The following is a 26,608-nucleotide window of genomic DNA, read 5'->3' on the forward strand; positions in this document are numbered from 1 at the left end:
GGTCACGGGAGGCTTACCCGACAGGAAGAGAAGAAAAGATTGAATCAGTCTTTCCTTCTCATCCTGTCCAGTATGTCTCCTCAGGCCTGGGATCCTAATTGTCTTTCCTGAGCTCTACCCCTTTTCCTAAACCTCTCCAGTCCTTTTCCTTCACCTTTCTTCCTTCCTCTTCAACCCTTCTACCAGGGGAAAGAGCCTCTGATTCCAAAAGCTTGCATATGGAAAACTTTTTTATATGGGCATACTCCTGCCGCCGCTTGGTGAGTAGATTCCAATTACGTTATATTGTCAAAAATTGTTTATTTTATTTCTTGTGTCTAAGAAAAACCTATTTTGATCCACATAGACTCATTAAAAAGGGGTGTTACTGAATTTGCCATTATTTGGTGACTTGCGTTGTAGTACCTACTTAAATAGTGCTGACAAACTGTACTTAAATGTGGTGTTCTATACTTCACAAGATCCTGCGTAATGGGCCAAGAAAGTCTTTGTGATTCATATCATTACTATTTGTTACCATGTCACATTACTGCTCATCAACACAAAAGCACCACAATTAATTTAGAACGGCACTATTCATACTACGAGTGAAGCAGTAAACTCAATTCAAGAGAAGAAAATAAAATAGAGGACAAAGTTACCAACCTCAGCTTCTGTGCAATTTCATCGTGCTGTTCATCACAGATGATGTCCGGAAGGCAGAATATAACTTCTCTTTGGACCTGAAAATTTAAAAACAGAGTTATAGAAAGTTTGTACAACAAAGTAATATAGCCAAAAACACTTTTCAAAATTGTGTGTTATGAAAACTCTAAAAGTGATTAGGTTTTTGGTGTTGCAATTTTCCACAGTTAAGTTTGTGAGCTGTGTTTGCGCGTGTGTGTGTGTGTGTGTGTGTGTGTGTGTGTGTGTGTGTGCACACGTGTGTGTGAGATTTAATACTGATGAAGGCGTGTTAGGCCAAAAGCTTTGTTTGACAGTATTTTGTTGTGCCTCTATGAGACTCAGCATCTCTGCTGTATGGTGTGTAGCAACTATCCTTTTCATAAAATTACGTAATGGTTTCAGTACGGATAACACAAAAATAGGAATTAGATCATGTATATATTTCAGCTGAGGTGTCGCTTGATTCTCTTTCCTTCAAATATATTCAGTTATTCAAATGTGATACTGTAGTAGTCTACAAAACTGTCTCTTATGAAAAGGCAACACAGCTTGCTCTGCACTTAACTGCATTATGAGACACTAGAATGTATGTCTCTGTGACTACGACAGACTCAGCCTGTTAAGTATTTGCACATATCAGATAACTTCTTGAGCAGTCGTGCGAAACATTCCAAAATTTTAACACACACACACTCTTTCCTGTCATGAGAACAGTAGAATGTTCTACCAGAACTAAAAATGTCACTGTTCGGCCCTTTTTTTGTTATAGTTGCCAGATACGTGGAAAACACCACTTACAACAAAATAAATGTTAAATAAACTGTTGTAGTCATCAAAGTATTTTTACCATTCTTGCCCAACTGTTATGGTTAACTTTACATCGCATGGTATTGGATACAAATATCTGTTTGATGACTCTTTGGTTAGATCTAGGACATAGTTAAACTGGGGAACATTGAACCTGAAGAACTCACAGAGCTTTGTCTTCATTTAATAAATGACTAGTGACAAATGTCATAAAAAACTTGTCAAGCTTTGTCCAAATTATGGGATGTGTTTCAGCTTTTTTGTCATGTTGCTGTTGGTGCATAATGCCTTCTTTATCATCATTTTCTTGCAGTAGGAAGTACAACAATAACGAATGATCATTAATCTGAAAAACGTGTGTCTATTTCCAAGAACTGTTCATGACTAAGCTATGAGCTACTTGCACATGGCAAGCTCAGACAACATGTTCAGTACTAGCACACTCAAATAAAGTACTTTAACTTTTCTTTTCTCTATACTATAATTTCCCTCCAACTTTAAAATCGATTTTGATATGTTAGCAACCTTTAGAACACAAAAATTAATCACCTAAAATGAACCAAACGTAAAATAGCCAGTGACCACAATTTTCACTACAGCTCATTCAAATTTTATGCTACAGACTAGGTGTATTTGGAAATTAAATGTTACAATAAATATGACCAATATCAAGAAAATAGACACTTCAACACCAAGCTGTGGTATGAAACTATAAGGTATGAAACATGTCAGTTTTGTGTGCCAATGTCCTCAGAATAAGATAAGAACTATCATACAGTGAAGAAAACACGCAGCATTTTTCTCACACATTTCCATCAACTTCGTAGGAACTAGACATTAATTCCCACTGTGGTGTCTCTTGCTTCTGAAAGTTGTAGCCATTGGCCATGGCATGAGCCTCGCCACCAGGCTGTGTTCTGCCTGGCCAGCTGTCAGGCACAGGGAGTTTCATTTAACAAAATACACTAATATAAGTATCTTAATAAGATGAAATGATGGAAAATCAGGGATGGAATACAAAAAAATTAAATAGGATGGATTGTTACTCACAACATACAGGTGCCTCTTCTCAATAAGAGTTATTTATCTTTCAATCTCTGCACAGTCTACTTGGTTTTATTTCACTATACATATGTTGACAAAAACGAGAGACAGATGACATTACAAAGAAACTATTATTCATTGTGTATAAGTGGCTAACTGTGAAGTATGCTTTCCCGGCGTATACAGCTGGCAAAGAGTTCTCGGGCTTCCAGCCGGGTGGCGGTGTCTTCAAACTGCGACGTTTCGACGAGTGACATACTCGTCATCTTCTGGCTAACTGTTTCACAACCTTGAACTTTATCCTCACCCTGTGATGAGTTACATCAAAAGCAATGAACTCAGTGACAGTGAATGACCAGTTGACATCAGACAAGTTTTTGCACTCTGGTAGGTGGAAAAAATGTGAAGACCCTACATGAGCTCACAGTCAATGACATGCACAACTCTGAGAAGTGCAAGGAACCAATTGAGACACATATGAATTCAAATGGGTCCAACAGTAATTGACGTAATTGGTAAGTTTATATGGCAACAGACATGTAAACAGCATTTTTCAGAGAAAAGCAAGAACAAATTTACGGCAAACAGCTTGTCACTGTCGTTAGGTTGATTTAAGTTGAAACTTGTGGCAGCTGAAGGACACAGTTCATTTACTAATACAGCATGACAAATGTAGCAATGTGAACAGTTTCTACTTTTTCATTCAATGTGTGTCATATCTCATATTTAAATGAAAATTCAGTTATCAAGAGCACCTGTCATCAGCAGCCCCATCAGAGAAACCGGACAAAAGCATTGATTTCTCATTCAAGAAATATTTTGTCTTTTTATTCATATTTTGCACACTGAAATTAAATTGAGCTTTACACCAATGACTATAGAAATTAGACATTTCATTTTATGTAAATACAATCAAGAGATTATTAGAAGTAATTTACCGCAGTCTGTGCAGCATCCAGAACCTCAGCAAGTTGTGTGCTAAGGAATTTTGGGTCCACTATGTTGTCTAAGAAACGCATCTGACGCAAAATAAGACGTGCCCAGGGAAACTCATCTTCATTGGAGGCACTGGGGAAAAAATATGATTATATAAAAATGGTACACATCTGTACCCCAAGAGGGAAGTTTACTAAATGCTCAAAAATAAGAAGAGAAAAAAAAGACAAGGCATAGCAACATAGCTCAAAAAAGAGAAATAAATTGTAATTTGTATTTCAATCCCATTTATCTGACACAGAGCATCTTCTACAGTAAATAAGCTAGATGTCAATTAACAAAATTAATTTACTAACAAACAATCCAGAAATTCAGAAAGAAGCACATCTTAATACAGATGTGCATACTTTTACCACTAAATGACATATGGTGTAAATGAGATCAAGTAATGGAAAATCCAGGATGGAATAATGACAATATTATGAAAAGGACTGATTGCTATTCATCATATATTTGAAATGCTGAGTCACAGATAGCCACAACAAAAATATTGTCAAAAAAATAAGCTTTTGGCAAAAATGGCCTTCATGGGAATTAGACAAAACACACACACCGTCATGTGGTCGTGTGTGTGTGTGTGTGTGTGTGTGTGTGTGTGTGTGTGTGTGTGTGTGTGCGTGTGAAATGTATTTGCATGAGTGTGTATGTGTATGTTGTCTTATTCTGAAGAATGCCTTTCTTGGCCAAAAGTTTACTTGTTTGACAGTCTTTTTGTTGTGCCTATCTGCAACTCAGCATCTTCACACTATGATGAGATGCCGTAAATGATAATCTACAGAAAACGTAACTTCTAACATTATACTTGCAAAAGATGGTAAAGTATAATTTATTTATTTTTGGAGAGAGGGAGATAAGGAGGGAGGGGGGAGGGGGGACGGGGGAAGGGGGGAGGGGGGAGAGGAAGAGAGGGGGGGGGAGGGCGGGAGGGAAATAACAGATCAAATGTGGTGATGAGAAAACAAATTAGTGAACATCTTTACAAAATTAAATTGGGGGTGGCAGTAGCAATCAGAAATATGAGAAGGCAAAATGCTATATATTCAGATCAATTAATTAGTAAATAAACTAAATACTTCACTTAACCAAAATTGAAGGAAGGCTATTGTTCACCCACAGCTGACTATTGGACAGTTCATGAACACATACAGAATCACTGAAAATTTCACTATCTTCCAAGCAAGGTGTCAGTCTAAAACTTCCTGATAGATAAGACTGCCTGGTACACTCATAAGAACCAAGGCAACGCTGTTTAATGAATGGTTGCTCAAAATGAGTTGTGTGGGAGGAAAGGAAATGTATCACACAATGGAGAAGGAAAAGGTGGAAGCACGAAGATTGGAGTTCCCATACCGTGAGGTCTGCGCCCAACAGAGATAGTTTAGACACTGGAAACCAGAGTTAGGGGCTGGGTGCCATTACCACCACCATCATCCACCATGGCGGCTGCATGGATAGCAATAGAAGTGGAATGATCGAGGGGTAACAGCCAGCTTATAAAGGATACTGACAGATGTCAAGCAGCAGTCATCAGGGACCACCTGAAGACAGCAACAAATATGTTTGCCAAAATAGTGTGGAGTAATTACAATGTTACCCAGCTGGACACCTGAGAATTCTACAAGATAGAAATATGCCAGGAAAACATCAGATCACACATAAGAGTTGGTAGTCTAATTTGACAATACAACCCTGTATGTTTCAGTGTTTCTTTCACTTCTCCCTGAGGTATTCATCCCTTCGTAATCCTCAAAAGATTACTAATTTAATCACCAAAAAGTTACTTTCCAGCAGTAATGTAGCAGCCTTCACTGTTAGCTTGGAATATAGGTAATGTTTTAACTGGCAATGTTAGATTTACTAGTATCTTTATGCAACGAAGTGTACCAAAAATGATGCAATTTGGAGAGAACTTTAACGTGGTGCATCATTTAAACTGAATATTTTTGTAGCACACAAGTATAAATGTGAAAAATCGTTGAGAGGTCATGTGGTGTTATTTCAGAGATTACAAACTCGAGTCAAATTTACAAAGACCTTCACAGTGTAAGTCCACTTATCAGTATAACATTGCACCATCCGATGCAGAGCAGCTGGAGATTTGTTGGCTTACTTCATTTTTGTTTATTGTTTCTAGGCTGTCTCATCCTTTACTTCCTTTCGATTAGAAATTTTTGTCTCCTTTTGATTCTGCAGTTACTTTGCTTTCTTCCATTTCTTTTGATTATTTGTACCTCGTCACTTGCTTCTTTGCTTCTTACTTTATTTTCCTTTGTTTGTTGCTTGTTTTTGTCTCAACTATGCCTCCTGATTGTCTCTGCATACATCATGTCTAAACTATCAACTGCTCTCTCTCTCTCAAACAAATTTTCTAGTCTATACTGTTATTAGACTTTCATTATTGTTCTCTTCTCCTTCTGTCCTACTCTCACTCCAAAGAAATGAAGTCACTTTCCAATGTAATACACTACCTGGCAAAAAAAGGGAAGCACCCAGAACGGGAGGAAGAAATGAAATGAAACTTCACAGGGTGAGAGTATATTTGATGTTTTGCAGCGATTACAAAACTGGGTCAAATTTACAAAGTACTCAGCAGTATGATCTAACTTATCACTATGATGATGCACCTCCTTTGGCCCAAGTGCAGGCACTGATTCGGTTGGGAATAGTGTCTTGAAACTGTTGTATCCTATCCTGGGGCACGCTGGCCCACAACTGGGTTACTATAAACCCATTGTATCCTCTTCTGAAGCAAGCTGACCCACAACTGTTGTTAACTAATCACACATCCTGGCAGTAGGATACAGTTGACGTCCAAGCTGGTCCCACACATTATCAGGACAGGTATGGGGATCTCGCTAGCCATGGGAGTATTTCAGCAACATGCAGACAGTCCAGAGACATATGCCATGTGTTGATGAGCATTGTCCTGTTGAAAAATTGCACCCCTGTACAGTCACGCGGTGACACCTGAGGCTGCAGGATGTCCATCATGTCCATCACATGTCCCTCAATCACTACTATCTACGACCTGGAGTCATACTCAATGGCAACCCACACCACGACACCAGGAGACTACTGCTGCACCTCTCCAAAACATTGGAAGAATAAGACCTCTCCTGAGGTCACCGTCATTCTCACCAATGATGGTGCAAGATGACACAGAGTGTTATAGGGTGTCCATTACTTGTTCTTGGATGGAGAGGGCAGATGTGAAGGGGTTATGATGTGCACAATACAGACATGGTTGGCCAGAACCTTGATGGCGAGTATAGTTGCCCTCAGATTCCCACGCAGACAACAACATGCCACCATCACATCTTACTGTCCCACAAATCTGGATACTGCAGATTTAAGCAGTCGGCAAAATAGAGAACCACAATAAGGTCTCTTTCACACTCTGTCAGGTGCCAATAGCGACTATGTGGCACCTCTGTGTCCTCTACAGTGATTACATAACAGTAGACACTGTTCATGTCCCTTATATGTCCTTTTTGGCCTTGTAACAACACTAAACATGAACAACACTAATGTACTCTGGTGGCAACTCTACCTGTCACAGAAAATTGTAACTCCAGTAATTTGCACACTCACTAATGGTGTGTGTGTGTGTGTGTGTGTGTGTGTGTATAAAATTACATTGACATCCAACCACATGTTCTGTAGTGCTTCATTTTTTTGTCAGGCGGTATACATTTCCAATTTTTTAAACACTGAGGAATGTTCCATAAAAATATTTTCTCACTATTTTTTGTGCATATTTTCTATTATCTGAAATGCGCTTTTTTATCCTTATCAGATTGACTGTTGTATTTCTATGCCTAATTTTCGAATACAAACTCCTTTACACTGAGAATAGCACATATATTCTCCACAAGTCAACAAATTTCATTGACTAAGAAATAGGTGATGGTGGGAAGAGAAAGTAAATCGAAATTCACAACTGACTGAGTTTTATGACACACAAAATTATTCATTTATCCATAACATTTGTAGACGAATTACAAGGCTGAGGAGTTAATCACTTGAGGAAATAATAGCAACCAATAAGCACAAAATGATTTTTTGTGATAGGGGACTGTTAAAAATTGCAAGGTTTTTAATAATGATTCGCTTGGATGTGCAGCACACACTTCTGACAACTTGTTTTCGGATCTTCAGTATGTGCAATGTATTGCAAGAACTTCCCCAGAAAACATTGTCATACCTAATAACTGACAAAAATATCTGCGGTATTTAATTTTCCTTGTATCCATACCAGTGGTTCCAGATAAGGTTTCTACAGTAAATGAAAAGGTATATTATTTACCTGTAAGATATTCAACACGCAAATTCCAACTTAAATTCCTATCTAGATTTAGTTGTAGAAATTTGATACATTTCACTTCTGCTAAGTCATTATCTTTATAACTTATTTTTAGTTTCCTGACATTTTGACTGATGTGTCTTGAACTGTGCCATAGATGACTTTGAGAAGTTCCGAGATAATGTGCATAGTTTGAACCATTTTTCTAAGCTACAAGTGTATTAATGACACAGTTAGGGATTTTTTTCTGCTTCACAATTTTCAGTTAATGCAGATGTATCATCTGCAAACAGAATAAGTGGAGTGTTGCCATCGATGGGCAAGTTATGCACATAGAACAAGACTGAGACTGCAGCCACCAGGGATACCTTATGTCACTGTTCATTTTGAAGAGTAATTTGCTGTGTTTGAGGAGATGATTACTCTCTGCCTTCTGTTACATGGGTATGGTGTAATCCACTGCCTCACACTTTCCCTAATTCAACACTTATCTAGTTTGCGGATCAGTGACACATTTTACATGGTTGAAGGCTTTTGTGAGGTAACAGCAGTTATTTCTTGCTGGAAGCCAAACTGGTTTTCAAAATAATCTGCTGCATTACAATAGAATTTCATATTTAGATAGTGGTTACTTTGCCGAACTTATTTGATACGGCAGAAATAAGAGAGATACAGTGATAATTTACACATGTTCTTAAACACTTCCTTAATGAGTGGCTTCATTTCTGTATGCTTTAATACATGCGAGAGACAATCTCATTCAAAAAATGTATTTATTAATGCAGCTAGCAAACGATTTACCATTTAGGGTATCCCTTCCCAGCCTGCAAATAACCTTTGTAATAACATCAAACCCAAAGGGATTTACTTTTTTCTGGCAAACGGCTATACTGACATCACCTGGTTTCAGAATATTTATGAAACATTCAGCAAAACACTCCGACATTTGTGCAGGGTTCACAGTGATATAATTTTCAAGTTTAATTTTAGAAATTTCGGAGTTTCAGACTATAATGACCAATTCAGGTTTAACAATGGACCACACTGCTTTTCATTTATTTATATGCCTTAAATTTAGCCTACTGTTTGATATCTGATTTGCTGCTTTCACAACATTCTTAAATGCAATTTTAAAATAGTTAACATATTCAGTGAATGCAATATCTTTGTTATACTTTATTTTATTACATAGCTGCTTTTGTCAAGCACTATATATTTTTATGCATTTAGTGATCCATTCTAATTTACTTGTCACTTTGCTACAGTAGGTTTTAGGTGAAAAGTTTTCATTGAACACCTCTAGAAAATTGCTTAGGAATGTACCAAAAGTTGCACTAATTGAAATATTATTGTCACAGAGCAATTCCATATTCTTTAACCTGTCATGAAACATGTTTAAATTTATTTTCCTGAAGGCTCAGCGATCATCATGTGTGTAAAGTATGTGTGAATTTGTATGAAAGCTACTGACACTTTACCTATTACATAAAAATAAAAATAGTTTGTAATTATCACAGTCAAGCTTTTACAAGTGCTTGGAAGACATCCCAGGAGTTTTCCCTGTCAAATGTGGCTACAATATGAAGTGCCTGCCTACTGAACTTTACGCTAGAAATTGACATAATTGAAATCCATCCATTAAGATTACTGGGATTCTGAAACAAGTCTAAAAATGGATCACATTCATTGGTAGCTAACCTTTCTCTTTATTCTTGGTTATGTCCCTCTGGACAGCGATACATACATGCATTTTCTTCCTTGTCAATACACTTGTTGACACTACACGACTACACAGCAAGTATACAAGAGTTGAATTTAGCCTTTTCTTTAAATTAATGTGGTTCAGGGTCTTGTGTCACCATTTCAGTTTTACCCCACTTCAGCAGCTTACATGCTGTGTGTCTTCAACTTGACTATTGAGTATGGACCACTGTAATCAACACATGTGGACTGTAGGGTAGTGGTTGTATTTTACAACACTGAAGAGAATGGCAAAAAGTAAAATTCAGCACTAACACACAATCTAACAGCACTATCTTGTCAACTCTGTGATAATTATGCACTGACTCCATAACAACTGCAGAGAGATTTGGAACCAAACCCGCAACACTGGTACACAAAGTCTGGTAATTAGGAATCATAGTCCATAACATCGTCACCTCTTTTGGCCACATACTAGCAATGAAAATTTCTTCCACGGCTAGGATTCATATCTAATTCTGGGTGCCACAAATTGGGAATATTTTACAAGAAGTTGAGTGTAGTGGATCACTGGTCCAATGGATGGAATTCTGAAGGCATTACCAATTTGAGATAACAATTTATCACTATTAATTCACAACAGATATTACTGAAAATTCCCAAAATGTTGTCACTGGTGATTGTTACACTTACCTTTCAGCAGCAAATGAAAATTCTAATAGTTTTTCAAATAGAAGTTTCATCACACGTGCCTGGATGCAATCAACTGTCAGCAACAGTTGTAGCAGACTAGCTTGAACATTTCCTCTTGTGGTTTCACAGTCCTCCGTAGTCTTAAAACAAAACAAAAAAGAGAAAGAAACATTTCACTATTAGAATTTTCAGTCTTTATAACAAACAGCAGCACCTAGTCACCAGAAACAAAAATTGGAACATCTGAGAAATGGTAGACTGACACAAATTTAAAAGTATAGCTGCAATAACACAAATTTAAAACTATTGCTTCATGAAACTTCCTGTCACCCACCAAGCAGTAATTTGAGTGCAGTTTTTAAACATCAATAATATGGAATAATGTTCATATAATTAACACACTCTCAAATAGTAAGTATTTTAATATTTGTGATTCATAAAACTCAATAAAATTAAATTTTAATGCCATGTTAAAACCACAGAATTCCCTGAGATTTTATGAAATTTCTGAAACTCTCTAAGAGTTCCCTGATTTTCAAGGTACAGTGTAATTTCTGAGAATTCCATGTTTTCCAGAAGAATCGTCGCCTGGTGATGATGGAACTTCATATTCTACATAAAGTTCCAAAGCTTGTCACAAACTGTTTAAATCTCTGTGACATTCAATCAGCTCCAGCTGTTCTTGTTTGGGCATCTAGTGAATAGGCATTATTCTTTTGTCATCAATATAGTTAGCATTTTTTCATTTTACTTTATTTTGTGTAACAACTGTAACAAATAAGTGACATAACATAAGAGAAAGTTACATAACAAATGCAGTATTTCTCTAGAATTCTGAAATACAGAATGGATGTATACTTCACATTTCAGGATAAATCTCTCATGCTTTGACATCAGTAATGAGAAAACTACAATAACAAAAATATTACTGTATTTTCATTTGCTCAGTTAATTATTTACGCCCAGCATATGTATGATTATAAAAATAGAAATGCCAATGTTTTGGAATGTAGTATCAATGTGACGGCATAATGCACATCAGTTGTTTTGAAACCGTCTTTTTTATTAATTTTTCTTCAGTTTTGTGGTACCTTACATAACGAATCTACTCAGTCACAGAAAAAAATCACTACATAATTCATAAAATGATGACAGTTAAATTTAGAAGCTGAAACAAGAAAACACAAGATCTGCAGCAGCATATACAAACAAATAACACAGCAAAAGATGCCAAACTACTGTGAAGATCTTTTGCGCACAATAAAAGAGTGCCACAAGGAAGCATTTCAATTTAAATTTGAAAATCTTTGAAATCTCTCATATTTTTCAGAAGTGGAGATGAAACGATGAAAATGAAATCTGCAGAATAGTGCTCACTGTTTTGTACTATAGTTGATAAAATGTTACAGGACTGCAAATTGATTTTCTGCCAAGTGTTCGCTCAGAGAATGTAGCAGTTGATGTTGAATGAGTCTGTATCATTAGCCACAAATACCATGATGGAGTATACATACAGGGACAGAAGAGCTAGTATTCTAGGTTACTTGAATAATGACCTGCACAAAGATAGTGAGTTGACATCACAGACTGTTCTGGCCATCAGTTTTTGGGCTAAGAATATTTTTTGTGAATGCATGTAGTTGCCCCAACCACATAAGATAATAGAATAAAAATAGACAAGCGTTAGAGCTACAGCAGAGACACCAACATTCAGTGTCTACACAAAATCATAAATGTGATATGATCAAGAGAGTTTTTTGCCTATCTCATAGCCTATGAATTTAAAATGTTTTACTACACAGGTTATTTGAAAGTACTGACATTTATATAAGTATTAAGCGAAGAACTCAGATTGTTTTCAGTACACATATATTTAGTAGTGCCGTATCTACTCAGTAAATTAAACGTTTTAAGTTATACCTATTTTTTTCAAAATGCATAAAGTCAATATCACGCATACACAATCTTATGCCTAATTTTTTGGGTACAGAAGTGCAACACACTAATATATTAATAGTATACATGTACATTTGTGTTCCACATGACTTTAGTGACTCTTGTGATGTATAGTTAACAGAATATTACTGCTATTGCCTAGATAAATTTAATTAAAATATTGAAAACAACTGTGAGCAAGAAGTGTTTGAACTGCAGTAGGAAAGTTAGTTCTTGGGTTCTATGCAGCTGTTGTGAGACAGTTGCATCGGGGGAATATAGTTACATGGGAATTGGGGAAGTAAATGGGTCTCTTCCATGGTATTGCAGAGTATGTTTTAGGGATAGGAAAATAACTGAACACAAAGGGAAGATTAGAGCCCTTAAGGCTAAACTGGTTAGTGCTACGTAGATACTGATGAGATTAAGGGGAGAGAAGGGTGAAGGCACGAGGGGAGTGGTAACAGGGAACAGGGGTCCACAGAAAGAGAACAGTATCTGACAGTTTCATCATTGGAAAGAACAACAAATTTCCCTTGCTACATCAGTTAACTAAGGAAGAAGTTCAAGGAGATGTAAGTGTAGTCAGTACTCAACAAACTTTCACCAGGAAACCAACTGTTTCAAGAAAAGTAGAAAGTAAGAGGAAAGTTCAGTTGTTAGGTAGTAGCCATGGAAGAGGTGTGGGCCATATATTGTGCAAAAAATTTGGTGACAGGTAGCAGGTCAAGCCCAGTGCATGTATTAGCCATGTGATAGAGGATGAAGGATCATTGCGCACGGGTTTTACTAATCAAGACCATGTTCTGATAGTGAGTGGAATGGGAAACAGTACTGATAGGTATCAGGGCTACAATATTTGAGTGTGATCTTGTAAAAGCAGCATCTGCAACAAACTATGCAAACGCTGGCTTGGTTCCTGTTTCCATGTGGTATGGTTGATCCCAAATGAACAGCTCTGTCAGGAGGGTCAATATGGAGGTAGATCAGCTGCTTTGTCAGGCATAGGTTTGGTTCCTGTTGATGGTATTGGTATCTGGGACTTCACAAGACATGACCTGCATCTCAATAGGAAACGGAAGGGTAAATTGGCTGGGATTATAGTAAAATCTTTAAGGGGAGGCACTGAAACTCATGGGAGTAGCTCTTTTTTGGCTAAGATCAGTGTCCAATGATTCAATATTGAATGAATTTAAGCTTAATGAGAAGCTCAGGCAGACAGGTACTAGAGATGTTAAAATATCACAAGATTTTAAAAAAATTACAGTGAAAAATGATATTAGTACATCACAAGATTCTAATAAAAGCAGAGTGAAAAATAATGGTGGTATATTGCATCAGAATATCAGGGGATTAAAAAACAAAGTAGATGAGCTTATTTTTTGTTTAGAAGGTTTAGAAACTGAGTGTGTAATAGATGTACTATGCCTTCTGAACATCATATAGTCAACAGATTTGGAAAAGATAAATGTAGGTGGATATAAGATTTTAGCACATGTAAGTACAGGCAGTATGGAGAGAGGAGTAGTTGTCATATATGTTAAAATTTATCATAGTGTGAAAAATTTACAAACTAAACAATTTCGTGTGGAGCAACATACAGAAGCATGCACGTGTGAGCTCAAACCAAATAATAGTACTTTTATAATAGTAGCTGATTATAGGTTCCCACTGGTACATTTTCAGCTATTTTTGAAAAACTTCGATTCTTTGTTGTTCTATTCACCATACAGGGGGAAGAAATTATTGTTTGTGAGGATTTCAATGAAGATTTTCTGAAAAAGTCCAATAGAAAGCTTGGCCTTGAAGTATTACCTGGCTCTTTCAATCTGACGTCAGTCAATTATTTTCCTACTCGGATGGTACAGGAAAGCAGCACACTGATAGATGATGTATATTATAGATCAAGATAAATTTAAGCAAATAAAAATTTTTCCTGTTACGGATGGTCTGTCTGCTCATGATGCACAGCTAGTTAACAGTATATGACATAGTGCCATAGACAATGCAAAACAGTCCTCCAAATTAGTGCACTCAATTAATGACTGAACAAGTGTAGATTTTAAGGAAAGTCTGCAACAGTTAGACTGAGATGAGATGTACACGAAACCTGATGCTGATTTAAAATTTAACCAATTTCATGATACCTTTGTGAGTTTATTTGAAAACAGTTTTCCTATGAAAGCAGTGAAATTTAATTACAAGAAACAATCTAAAAAGCCTTGGCGTACTAAAGGGATAAAAATGTCTTGTAAACAGAAAAGGGAAATGCATATCATAGCTAGAAAAAATAATGATCCAGAAACAGTGAAACATCTTAAAAACTACTGCACTGTATTAAGAAAAGTTCTTAAAAATTCCAGAAGTACGTGCATTATGTTTGAAATTAACACCTCTGATGATAAAATTAAAACAATTTGGAATATTGTTAAAAGGGTATTTCCCTGCAACCAACAGCACAAGAAGATTATATTTTTATCAAACTCAATGAAAAGTGTGTAAACAAAAAGTCAGAGGTAGAAAATATTGTTTGATAGGTTAATCATTTTGTAAGTGTTGTAGAAATGCAAGGCAGTACATAGAAGAGGCAATACCTATGGAACTTCATAAAATTGAAATTCAAGCCACCTCTCCTACTGAAATTAGGAAAATAACATATTCACACAAAAGTAATAGCTTGCACGGAATTGATGGCATCTACAACAGAGTGCTAAAAGCTTGTTCCTAACAGATAAGTATGATTCTCAGCCATACATGTAGCAGCTCACTGAAACAGGGCATTTTTCCAGATGGACTGAAATATGCTACTGTTAAACTATTGCATAGAAAAGGGGATATGTCTGATGCTAACAACTACTGCCCAATCTCACTTCATCTACATCTACATCTACATTGATACTCCGCAAGCCACCCAACGGTGTGTGGCGGAGGGCACTTTACGTGCCAGTCATTACCTCCCTTTCCTGTTCCAGTCGCGTATGGTTCGCGGGAAGAACGACTGTCTGAAAGCCTCCGTGCATGCTCGAATCTCTCTAATTTTACATTCGTGATCTCCTCGGGAGGTATAAGTAGGGGGAAGCAATATATTCGATACCTCATCCAGAAACGCACCCTCTCAAAACCTGGCGAGCAAGCTACACCGCGATGCAGATCGCCTCTCTTGCAGAGTCTGCCACTTGAGTTTGTTAAACATCTCCGTAACGCTATCACGGTTACCAAATAACCCTGTGACGAAACGCGCCGCTCTTCTTTGGATCTTTTCTATCTCCTCCGTCAACCCGATCTGGTACGGATCCCACACTGATGAGCAATACTCAAGTATAGGCCGAACGAGTGCTTTGTAAGCCACCTCCTTTGTTGATGGACTACATTTTCTAAGGACTCTCCCAATGAATCTCAATCTGGTACCCGCCTTACCAACAATTAATTTTATATGATCATTCCACTTCAAATCGTTCCGCACGCATACTCCCAGATATTTTACAGAAGTAACTGCTTCCAGTGTTTGTTCCGCTATCATATAATCATACAATAAAGGATCCTTCTTTCTATGTATTCGCAATACATTACATTTGTCTATGTTAAGGGTCAGTTGCCACTCCCTGCACCAAGTGCCTATCCGCTGCAGATCTTCCTGCATTTCGCTACAACTTTCTAATGCTGCAACTTCTCTGTATACTACAGCATCATCCGCGAAAAGCCGCATGGAACTTCCGACACTATCTACTAAGTCATTTATATATATTGTGAAAAGCAATGGTCCCATAACACTCCCCTGTGGCACACCAGAGGTTACTTTAACGTCTGTAGACGTCTCTCCATTGATAACAACATGCTGTGTTCTGTTTGCTAAAAACTCTTCAATCCAGCCACACAGCTGGTCTGATATTCCATAGGCTCTTACTTTGTTTATCAGGCGACAGTGCGGAACTGTATCGAACGCCTTCCGGAAGTCAAGAAAGATAGCATCTACCTGGGAGCCTGTATCTAATATTTTCTGGGTCTCATGAACAAATAAGGCGAGCTGGGTCTCACACGATCGCTGTTTCCGGAATCCATGTTGATTCCTACATAGTAGATTCTGGGTTTCCAGAAATGACATGATACGCAAGCAAAAAACATGTTCTAAAATTCTACAAGAGATCGACGTAAGAGATATAGGTCTATAGTTTTGCGCATCTGCTCGACGACCCTTCTTGAAGACTGGGACTATCTGTGCTCTTTTCCAATCATTTGGAACCCTCCGTTCCTCTAGAGACTTGCGGTACACGGCTATTAGAAGGGGGGCAAGTTCTTTCGCGTACTCTGTGTGTAGAATCGAATTGGTATCCCGTCAGGTCCAGTGGACTTTCCTCTATTGAATGATTCCAGTTGCTTTTCTATTCCTTGGACACTTATTTCGATGTCAGCCATTTTTTCGTTTGTGCGAGGATTTAGAGAAGGAACTGCAGTGCGGTCTTCCTCTGTGAAACAGCTTTGGAAAAAGGTGTTTAGTATTTCAGCTTTACGCGTGTCATCCTCTGTTTCAATGCCATCATCATCCCGTAGTGTCTGGATATGCTGTTTCGAGCCACTTACTGATTTAACGTAAGACCAGAACTTCCTAGGATTTTCTGTCAAGTCGGTACATAGAATTTCACTTTCGAATTCGATGAACGCTTCACGCATAGCCCTCCTTACGCTAACTTTGACATCGTTTAGCTTCTGTTTGTCTGAGAGGTTTTGGCTGCGTTTAAACTTGGAGTGGAGCTCTCTTTGCTTTCGCAGTAGTTTCCTAACTTTGTTGTTGTACCACGGTGGGTTTTTCCCGTCCCTCACAGTTTTACTCGGCACGTACCTGTCTAAAACGCATTTTACTATTGCCTTGAACTTTTTCCATAAACACTCAACATTGTCAGTGTCGGAACAGAAATTTTCGTTTTGATCTGTTAGGTAGTTATGGAGCCCCTTAGGAAAATAGCGGGTAGGTCGGGGAAGAATGCCAGTGTGCACTCGGTGTGCTTGCCGGGGGGTCTCGTCCGTAATGTGGAAGAGGCCCTTCCGGCAGCTATTGAACGCACTGGGTGTGACCGGCTGCAGATAGTAGCACATGTCAGAACGAATGACGCCTGCCGCTTGGGTTCTGAGGCCATCCTTGGTTCCTTCCGGCGGCTGGCTGATTTGGTGAAGGCAACCAGCATCGCACGCGGAGTGCAAGCTGAGCTTAATATCTGCAGCATAGTGCCCAGAGTCGATCGCGGTCCTCTGGTTTGGAGCCGTGTGGAGGGTCTAAACCAGAGGCTCAGACGACTCTGCGACTATAATGGTTGCAAATTCATCGACCTCCGTTATTGGGTGGAGAACTGTAGGGCCCCCCTAGACAGGTCAGGCGTGCACTACACACCGGAAGCAGCTACTAGGGTAGCAGAGTACGTGTGGCGTGCACACGGGGGTTTTTTAGGTTAGAGGGACCCCCCCTTGGGCGAAACGATAAAATACCCGACGGCTTACCAGAGAGGACATTATCATCGTTGATAAAGAACGTCCGTCCTCAGAGACCAAAAACAGGACAAGTTAACGTAATATTGGTAAACTGCAGGAGTATCCAGGGCAAGGTTCCTGAATTAGTATCTCTTATTGAAGGAAATAGTGCGCATATAGTATTAGGAACGGAAAGTTGGTTAAAACCGGAAGTGAACAGTAACGAAATCCTAGACACAGAATGGAATACATACCGCAAGGATAGGATAAACGCCAATGGTGGAGGAGTATTTATAGCAGTAAAGAATTCAATAATATCCAGTGAAGTTATTAGCGAATGCGAATGTGAAATAATCTGGGTTAAGTTAAGTATCAAAGGTGGGTCAGATATGATAGTCGGATGCTTCTATAGACCACCTGCATCAGCAACCGTAGTAGTTGAGCGCCTCAGAGAGAACCTGCAGAACGTCGTGAAGAAGTTTCGTGATCATACTATTGTAATATGGGGAGACTTCAATCTACCAGGTATAGAATGGGATAGTCACACAATCAGAACTGGAGCCAGGGACAGAGACTCTTGTGACATTATCCTGACTGCCTTGTCCGAGAATTACTTCGAGCAGATAGTTAGAGAACCAACTCGTGAAGCTAACGTTTTAGACCTCATAGCAACAAATAGACCGGAACTTTTCGACTCCGTGAATGTAGAAGAGGGTATCAGTGATCATAAGTCAGTGGTTGCATCAATGACTACAAGTGTAATAAGAAATGCCAAGAAAGGAAGGAAAATATATTTGCTTAACAAGAGTGATAGGGCACAAATCGCAGAATATCTGAGTGACCACCATCAAACGTTCATTTCTGAGGAAGAGGATGTGGAACAAAAATGGAAAAAATTCAGGAACATCGTCCAGTACGCCTTAGATAAGTTCGTACCGACTAAGGTCCAAAGCGAGGGGAAAGATCCACCGTGGTATAACAATCATGTACGAAAGGTACTACGGAAACAAAGAAAGCTTCATCATAGGTTTCAGAGTAGTCGAATCATAGCTGATAAGGAAAAGCTGAACGAAGCGAAAAAGAGCGTAAAGAGAGCAATGAGAGAAGCATTCAACGAATTCGAACATAAAACATTGGCAAACAATCTAAACAAGAACCCTAAAAAGTTTTGGTCATATGTAAAATCGGTAAGCGGATCTAAATCCCCTATTCAGTCAGTCGTTGACCACGATGGCACCGAAACAGAGGACGACCGAAGAAAGGCAGAAATACTGAATTCAGTGTTCCGAAACTGTTTCACTGCGGAAAATCGTAACACGGTCCCTGACTTCAGCCGTCGCACGGACGCCAAAATGGAAAATATTGAAATAAACGATATCGGAATTGAAAAACAACTGCTATCACTTAGTAGCGGAAAAGCATCCGGACCAGACGAGATACCCTTAAGATTCTACAGTGATTATGCTAAAGAACTTGCCCCCTTTCTATCAGCAATTTATCGTAGATCGCTGGAAGAACGTAAAGTACCTAGCGACTGGAAGAAAGCGCAGGTCGTTCCCATTTTCAAGAAGGGTCATAAATCAGATGCGAATAATTATAGGCCTATTTCGCTTACGTCAATCTGTTGTAGAATAATGGAACATGTTTTGTGTTCTCGTATTATGACGTTCTTAGATAATACAGATCTCCTTCATCATAACCAACATGGATTCCGCAAACAGAGATCATGTGAAACTCAGCTCGCCCTATTTGCCCAAGAAATTCACAGTGCCGTAGACACTGGCGAGCAGATTGATGCCGTATTCCTGGACTTCAGGAAGGCATTTGATACGGTTCCGCACTTACGTTTAGTGAAAAAAATACGAGCTTACGGAATATCGGACCAGGTTTGTGATTGGATTCAGGATTTCCTAGAAGAAAGAACACAACATGTCATTCTTAACGGTTCAAAATCTGCAGATGTAGAGGTAATTTCGGGAGTACCGCAGGGAAGCGTGATAGGACCTTTATTGTTTACAATATACATAAATGACTTAGTTGACAACATTGGTAGCTCCGTGAGGCTATTTGCAGATGACACGGTTGTCTACAAGAAAGTAGCAACATCAGAAGACTCGTACGTACTCCAGGAGGACCTGCAGGGGATTAATGCATGGTGCGACAGCTGGCAGCTTTCCCTAAACGTAGATAAATGTAATATAATGCGCATACATAGGGGCAGAAATCCATTCCAGTACGATTATGCCATAGGTGGTAAATCATTGGAAGCGGTAACGACTGTAAAATACTTAGGAGTTACTATCCGGAGCGATCTGAAGTGGAATGATCACATAAAACAAATAGTGGGAAAAGCAGGCGCCAGGTTGAGATTCATAGGAAGAATTCTAAGAAAATGTGACTCATCGACGAAAGAAGTAGCTTACAAAACGCTTGTTCGTCCGATTCTTGAGTATTGCTCATCAGTATGGGACCCTTACCAGGTTGGATTAATAGAAGAGATAGACATGATCCAGCGAAAAGCAGCGCGATTCGTCATGGGGACATTTAGTCAGCGCGAGAGCGTTACGGAGATGCTGAACAAGCTCCAGTGGCGGACACTTCAAGAAAGGCGTTACGCAATACGGAGAGGTTTATTATCGAAATTACGAGAGAGCACATTCCGGGAAGAGATGGGCAACATATTACTACCGCCCACATATATCTCGCATAATGATCACAACGAAAAGATCCGAGAAATTAGAGCAAATACGGAGACTTACAAGCAGTCTTTCTTCCCACGCACAATTCGTGAATGGAACAGGGAAGGGGGGATCAGATAGTGGTACAATAAGTACCCTCCGCCACACACCGTAAGGTGGCTCGCGGAGTATAGATGTAGATGTAGTCTGAAATCTGCCTTCTATTACTCTTGCTAAACAGATAAACCTTCCTCCCTTTTTTATATTCCTATTAACTTCCATATTCAGGGATGCTGCAACGGCCTTATGATCACTGATTCCCTGTTCTGTACATACAGAGTCGAAAAGTTCGGGTCTGTTTGTTATCAGTAGGTCCAAGATGTTATCTCCACGAGTCGGTTCTCTTCTGACAGGTTTATTCAACATTCTTGAAAAAGTAATGTATTCAAGAGTAGCATCACATATTTGTAAAAATAAAGTACTAACAAAACGTCAATTTGAATTTCAGAAAGATTTTTCAATATAAAACGCTATATATGCTTTCACTGACTACATGTTAATGCCCTGAATAACTGAACATCACCAATTGGGATATTTTGTAATCTGTCAAAGGCTTTTGACTGTGTGAATCATGAAATTGTTCTAGACAAGCTTAAGTATTGTGGTACGAGTGGAAAGGTGCACAAAAGGTTCAATTCATATTTAACTGGGAAAATGTAGAAAGTTGGATTTAAGAGAACAGGCAGTCTGCAAAAATCAACAGAGTCCTCTAACTGGGTAGGTACCAAGAATGGTGTCCCACAGGGTTCAGTACTGGGTCCCTCATTGTTCTTAATATATATTAATGACTTGCCACTCTATATTCATTAATATGCAAAACAAGTTCTTTTTGATGATGTTACAAGTATAGTAATCATATCCAATAAACAAGAATCAGGTGAGGAAATTGCAAATAATGTCTTTCGGAAAATTATTATGTGGTTCTCTGAAAATGGATTCTCAATAAACTTTGAAAAAACACAGTACATACAATTCTGTATAGTAAATGCCAAAACACCACTGATAAATATAGACTTTAAATAGAAGTATGTCACTAAGGCAGAATATTCAAAATGTCGGGGTATGTGCACTAATGAAAAATTGAATTAGAAGAAACACACTGATGATCTGCTGAAATGGTTATGTTCAGCTACTTATGCCTTTAGGGTTATTGCAAACTCGTTTCTTATGTCTTCCAATGTATTCTGTAGCTCATCCATATCTTCATTGATTTCTGTAATCCAGTTAATGTTGCACTTACTATTCCACAATTGTTCTATTATTCTCCTGATGATCCTGTTCTCTGGTGTTCTGATTAGATGTCCAAAAAATGAAATGTGTTTCTTCCTGAATGTACTCATTATCGGTTCTATTTCCTTGTAGACAGTTTCATTTGTAGCTACTCTCCAGTGTCCATCTTTCTGGTACGATTTGTTGATGCACGTTCTGATGATTTTTCTCTCTGTTTTGAGTATTTTGTCTATTTGTGCAATGTTAGTTGTTTTGAAGATGGTTTCACTTGCATATGTTATTTCTGGTCGAGTGACTGTTTTGTCGTGTTTTAATTTTGTTGCTATTGATAGGCTCTTTTTGTTGTAGGTGTTCTTGGTGATATATTGTGCTCTACTCAATTTGTTTATTCTGTTATGCCATGTTGGCTTTTCATTGAGGTTATATGTTATGATTTCTCCCAGATGTATATTGTATCAAGAAATCTTATGTTAAACTGACACGTTCCACATCATTACAAAATGTTGTACTCATGATCTATGGAACAGGTATTAATGTGCTATAATGTCTATCTGGAAACTGACAAAGGGGAACACTTACATATGGTGCAGTGATCATCACAATGTTACTTGACTTATCATCACATTCACATAAAGCTTCACTCTATGTACAGTGATTTATAATAGTTGATTAAATTTCCTCCTTGCTTAATTCCTACTACAGATGGACAGTGTGGTTGTAGCGGTGGTGGTGGTGGTGGCAAGTTTACAGCAATGAACATCAATGTTTTAGCAGCCTTGCTAAAAATACATGAAGATAAATATTGATGTATTTTGTGTATGTGGTGCTCTACAGCTTCTAAGGAAGATGTGGCTGAGAGGAAGCTTTACTCAATGATTAGTTTCAATAACACTAACATGACCTGAGAGGGCATTATTGAGTCATTTTGTCTATATATGGAGAGCATTTTGCCAACCAGTGGATACTAGCTAGTCGCCAATGTGGTGTCAAGTGATTAGTGTATGCTGGAACACCAGCACAACATGTTGTATGTTTCAATTGAGTGGTATATTATTTGTAACATTCATGTGTTCCTTGTCACTTTTTATAACAATTTAACATAACATCAATATGTGACTTTCAGTGTTGTAAAGAGCATTTACATCTAATAATGTTACAATTCCTGATGGTGACAGCATAGTTCTGTCGAAACTGATAATAATATTGATATTATACACTGACAATGTCGTGACACGTAAATTGTTAAGCTTAACGCTGTTGGAAACCAACAAGTGCACTACGAGATAGGAAATCAAAGACACAGTGCCGAGAATAGGCAAAAGTTGTAGTGCTTAGGTTACTGGATGTCAAAAGTACCGCTAGAGCTCTGTGAATTGCTCACATTCTGGATAGCTGTCGCAGGGGAGAAGTTTCACTTCAGAGAATTACCTGGTAACTCCATCCACCGTCTACACACTGTTGTAAGTTATCACAGTAGAAGATGGTGACAAAAAGGCACATCTAAGCAGATACAGCAATGTCAGTAGGTTTACACTGGTTAGAGAGCTATAACAGTGGTCCCCATTCACAAAAGGCCTCTGGCTGGAGCCAAGTGAAGTAAAACACTTGTTACTGGCCATACGATAAAGGGAGTGATGTTTAGCTTTCAGCTGAATGCTGCTGCTACCAAATTCTGAGTTTGTTAATGTTAAGTCCAAATACATCCCTACCCCTCAAGTATTAGAAAGGGAGAAATCTGTATGTGGTTGGGCAGAGGCACCCTGGATGTGCAGAGCCACTCATCAGATTTACTGAAGCCTGCAAAGTGTTGGTGGATAGGTGGGTCAACTGTAGGAAGGGAGAAATAGTGTGGCATTACACTACTTTTTTTTAATATTCAGACAGAGTTCTCAGTCAGATCGTTGGGATGCCAACTCTGTGTGATTCGCTGCCAGCCTCGGTAAGCAATTGGGGTGCTGCTCTCAAAGTTTCAACTTAAAATGCTGCTAGTTTTCGCTGATACTGTCAATGCTCTGTCCAAGAGCACAGGTACTGACTTCTGGTGCGCAACTAGTTGCACCCTTAGCTTTTTCTAATGTTTAGAATTAGCTGTCAGTATAGTCATTGGTTTGATTGCAAATAAACATTTTTAATCAGACCCTTGAGTATGCTTCAGTCTCCTACTGCGAGCATCCTATCAAGTCTTAAATTCCGCACCTCTCATAACAGGTACCTTGTGACAGTGCTTGGCACTACTGCAATCAACCAATCTGCCTTCACTGGAAGTTTTGCCTTTCTACATTTGCTCTTGACCACTTGGAAATTGTAGACTGACCTGTAACCCTGTCTTCCATTTATCATGTGTTAGGACACAATAATAAAAAGATTACTGACGCTATGACATCAGTGGTACATAGTGATGCTCAAAAAATCACGTTGCAGGTGGCACAATGCTGCCACATGCAAAAGGAGTGGAATGAGCTCCTCTATCCCAGCTCAAAGTCGCACCTAAGAGCAGCTACATATACAGGATAAAGCATATGTAGTATTGGGAGACAAGCAGTTTTCCACGAATAATTCTAGCAAATCACCAAAAACTCCTGGTAAGAAACGATTAGTGTCCACTCTAGATATTTTGTTAGAAAACACTTTGAATCAGTTGCCTATCTGGGCCAAATTACTTTATATCACTGTTCTATTACTGCTTCAGATCTTTGTATGGAAACACCAATGGTTACTGCATTATTTCAAAATACGTTCATACTAAAGAACAGTCCTATTTTCTAATAAACATATTAACTGTAGAACTCATTTTGTAATAGGCCTAAACCCTCTTTCCTCATTAACTTATGGCAGGAAATGGGAAAATGTGCATGATGATTAATAAAAGAGTAGGTCGTCTGTTGTAGGATCTATTGTCCTTTATTAAAATCATGCTATTAGCTAATTTTAACCATGAGCCATTATGAAGCACATTTGCTGTGTCATGTGTTACGACACATCGATATCTAATAATAACATGGCAAATATGCTCGATAATAGGTCACAGCTGAAATTACCTGATAGCACAAGTAAATATAGCCTAAAATGGGCAATTTATTCATTTATTAAACACTTAGAAGCTGTGGATCCCCACAGAAGCAAAATCTACATAATGATTGATGATTTCAACCAACATGTTAACTGAAGTCCAAAGGCCAATGTAAAAAAAGATTATGCAGAGTATGCAAAGGCTTTTCTGTGCTGGATGGAGGAGTATTGTCTCTTGGAAGAATGCACTGATGGGCCTACTACGGGCTTCAAGAAGTGTAACTAACAAGGCCTAGCTACTTGCTAACTTTTTCTGGTTGAGAACTAGAGAGCCAGCAGGTTAAAAAGTTGTGATCAGTATAAAAAAATTTTAACAAGATATTTAAGGAGGAGACTCTTCCTTTCAGTTTTCGTTTGTTAAGGCATTAACAGTGACTATAAAATGACAACGCTTTTTATTGAAGTTGGAATCTTTAGGTGAACGCAGAACTGAAAGCAAAATTACCAAATTATAACTGATTATCAAACATTACGAAACAAAACATATGTTGCACTGTGTAAGTGAAAGACAGTTCAATTACTAAAGTTTAAAAACTGCATTCTTATCTTTCAGACGAATGATGCTCTGTCGTCCTCTGCCTAATTTCACAGAGGAACTGCTAAAATTAAATCAGTTCTAACCTCAGTATCTGTTAAAGCTTTCTTCAAGTCTGCCTCATTGTTAATGAAGGTTTCCAAATTTTCCACGAATTCATCAATGTTGCTTGGGAATGAATGATGTTGTTGAAGTTTGTTCTTCAGTTTGTACGCAAAGACAGCTTGATCACATGCTGAAACAGACAATTACTGACTGTCACAAAAAAAGTATCAGCTTGGAGGCTATACAAGAACAATACTGTTAATAAAATGTCATTCTTGAACCACGGCTATTACAAACATCGCATACTTTGAGCTTGATAAAATATGCAACAAAATGATGTTAGGCGACGGGGCATTCAGTCTAAACTGTTGTCAGGGCATTATATGTACCATTTTTTCTGAAAGTTTGGTTAAAACACAGGTATGGGACGGGTTAGCTTATCAGTTAACTATTAACATGGTATCAAGGTCATTTCGTTGCAGCTGTTAACAACTGTTTAAAACAATAAATATTGCTTCTGTGATCGTCCACGATGTTAGGCATATTATGTCCACATTACGTACCTAAGCCGTTTGGTTTGTTTCCCACGCCAAATACGAAACCACACGATGACACTGTATCATCAAAATATGACTTAATTTGTTTTGACTTCTCCACAACAACTGAGGCTTGTTTGGGTAGAGGAGAACTCGAAGAATCTGACGACACGGTCCTTCGTTTTCTAGATTTGTACATTGTGATTACACAACAATCACACCATCAAATTCGATACTAGTCAACCAAACTTTACCGCCAAAAAGTCAAAACAATAACAAAACGAAACAGGCGCCACCAGAGATAGACTATCTCAAATCTCCAAAGTATAGTCACAGACTGTGGTATAGTCCTAGCGCGAAAGGTAATACAATGTGTAGCTGTGATCGTGGAGTGTGTTAGTAATGTTAAATACCATTTGCGAATTGTAAAATAGGAAAATAACTATTAATAAATTAGTTGAACAACAATGGTACAGTGACACTACGCTAATAATTTCCTCAGTTTGTTCGAACTACTTCATGTTTAGTGTCATGTAACAGTATTTGCACAGTATTTCAACGAGCTAATCTTTCTGTGGGTTAGACTTGTTGCATTTCGCCCTTTCTTTCAACGCATTGTCCCTCACTAATTTTGCAGGAGACGTATTGGCTCGCATCACATGGCACAAGGGAGTTGCATGAAAATAAATTTAAAATGGTGGTGTAGAAATGGCAGAAAGAGAAAGCATTCTATAGTACAAGTAAATTCATACATAATAACAAAATTTTATGCTCTTTTATACAATGAGAAATATGATACTCTTTTATATGACAAAAAACGAACGTGATCGTGAACTAACACAATTGTGAT

The 26,608-nt window shown here is 38.3% G+C and overlaps 1 protein-coding gene across 2 annotated transcripts in view; it reads right to left on the bottom strand.

Moving 5' to 3' along the window:
• Nucleotides 1-26,063, bottom strand: part of LOC126419312 (Fanconi anemia group D2 protein) — a 206,839-nt gene extending 180,776 nt beyond the window's left edge. The window contains exons 1-5 of one of the 2 annotated variants that reach the window (XM_050086492.1): nucleotides 25,786-26,063; nucleotides 25,264-25,412; nucleotides 10,211-10,350; nucleotides 3,456-3,585; nucleotides 646-722 (exon numbers count right to left, since the gene is read on the bottom strand). In XM_050086492.1, coding sequence (XP_049942449.1) covers nucleotides 646-722; nucleotides 3,456-3,585; nucleotides 10,211-10,350; nucleotides 25,264-25,412; nucleotides 25,786-25,957 — 668 coding nt within the window. In that variant the 5' untranslated portion in view covers nucleotides 25,958-26,063. Of the gene's footprint in view, nucleotides 1-645; nucleotides 723-3,455; nucleotides 3,586-10,210; nucleotides 10,351-25,263; nucleotides 25,413-25,528; nucleotides 25,651-25,785 lie in introns of those variants that run through there. The other variant, XM_050086493.1, reaches the window with a different exon arrangement.
• Nucleotides 26,064-26,608: the final 545 nt, after the last annotated feature.

The sequence above is a fragment of the Schistocerca serialis genome, chromosome 9, assembly GCF_023864345.2.
Source record: "Schistocerca serialis cubense isolate TAMUIC-IGC-003099 chromosome 9, iqSchSeri2.2, whole genome shotgun sequence".
NCBI classification, from domain to species: Eukaryota; Metazoa; Arthropoda; class Insecta; order Orthoptera; family Acrididae; genus Schistocerca; species Schistocerca serialis.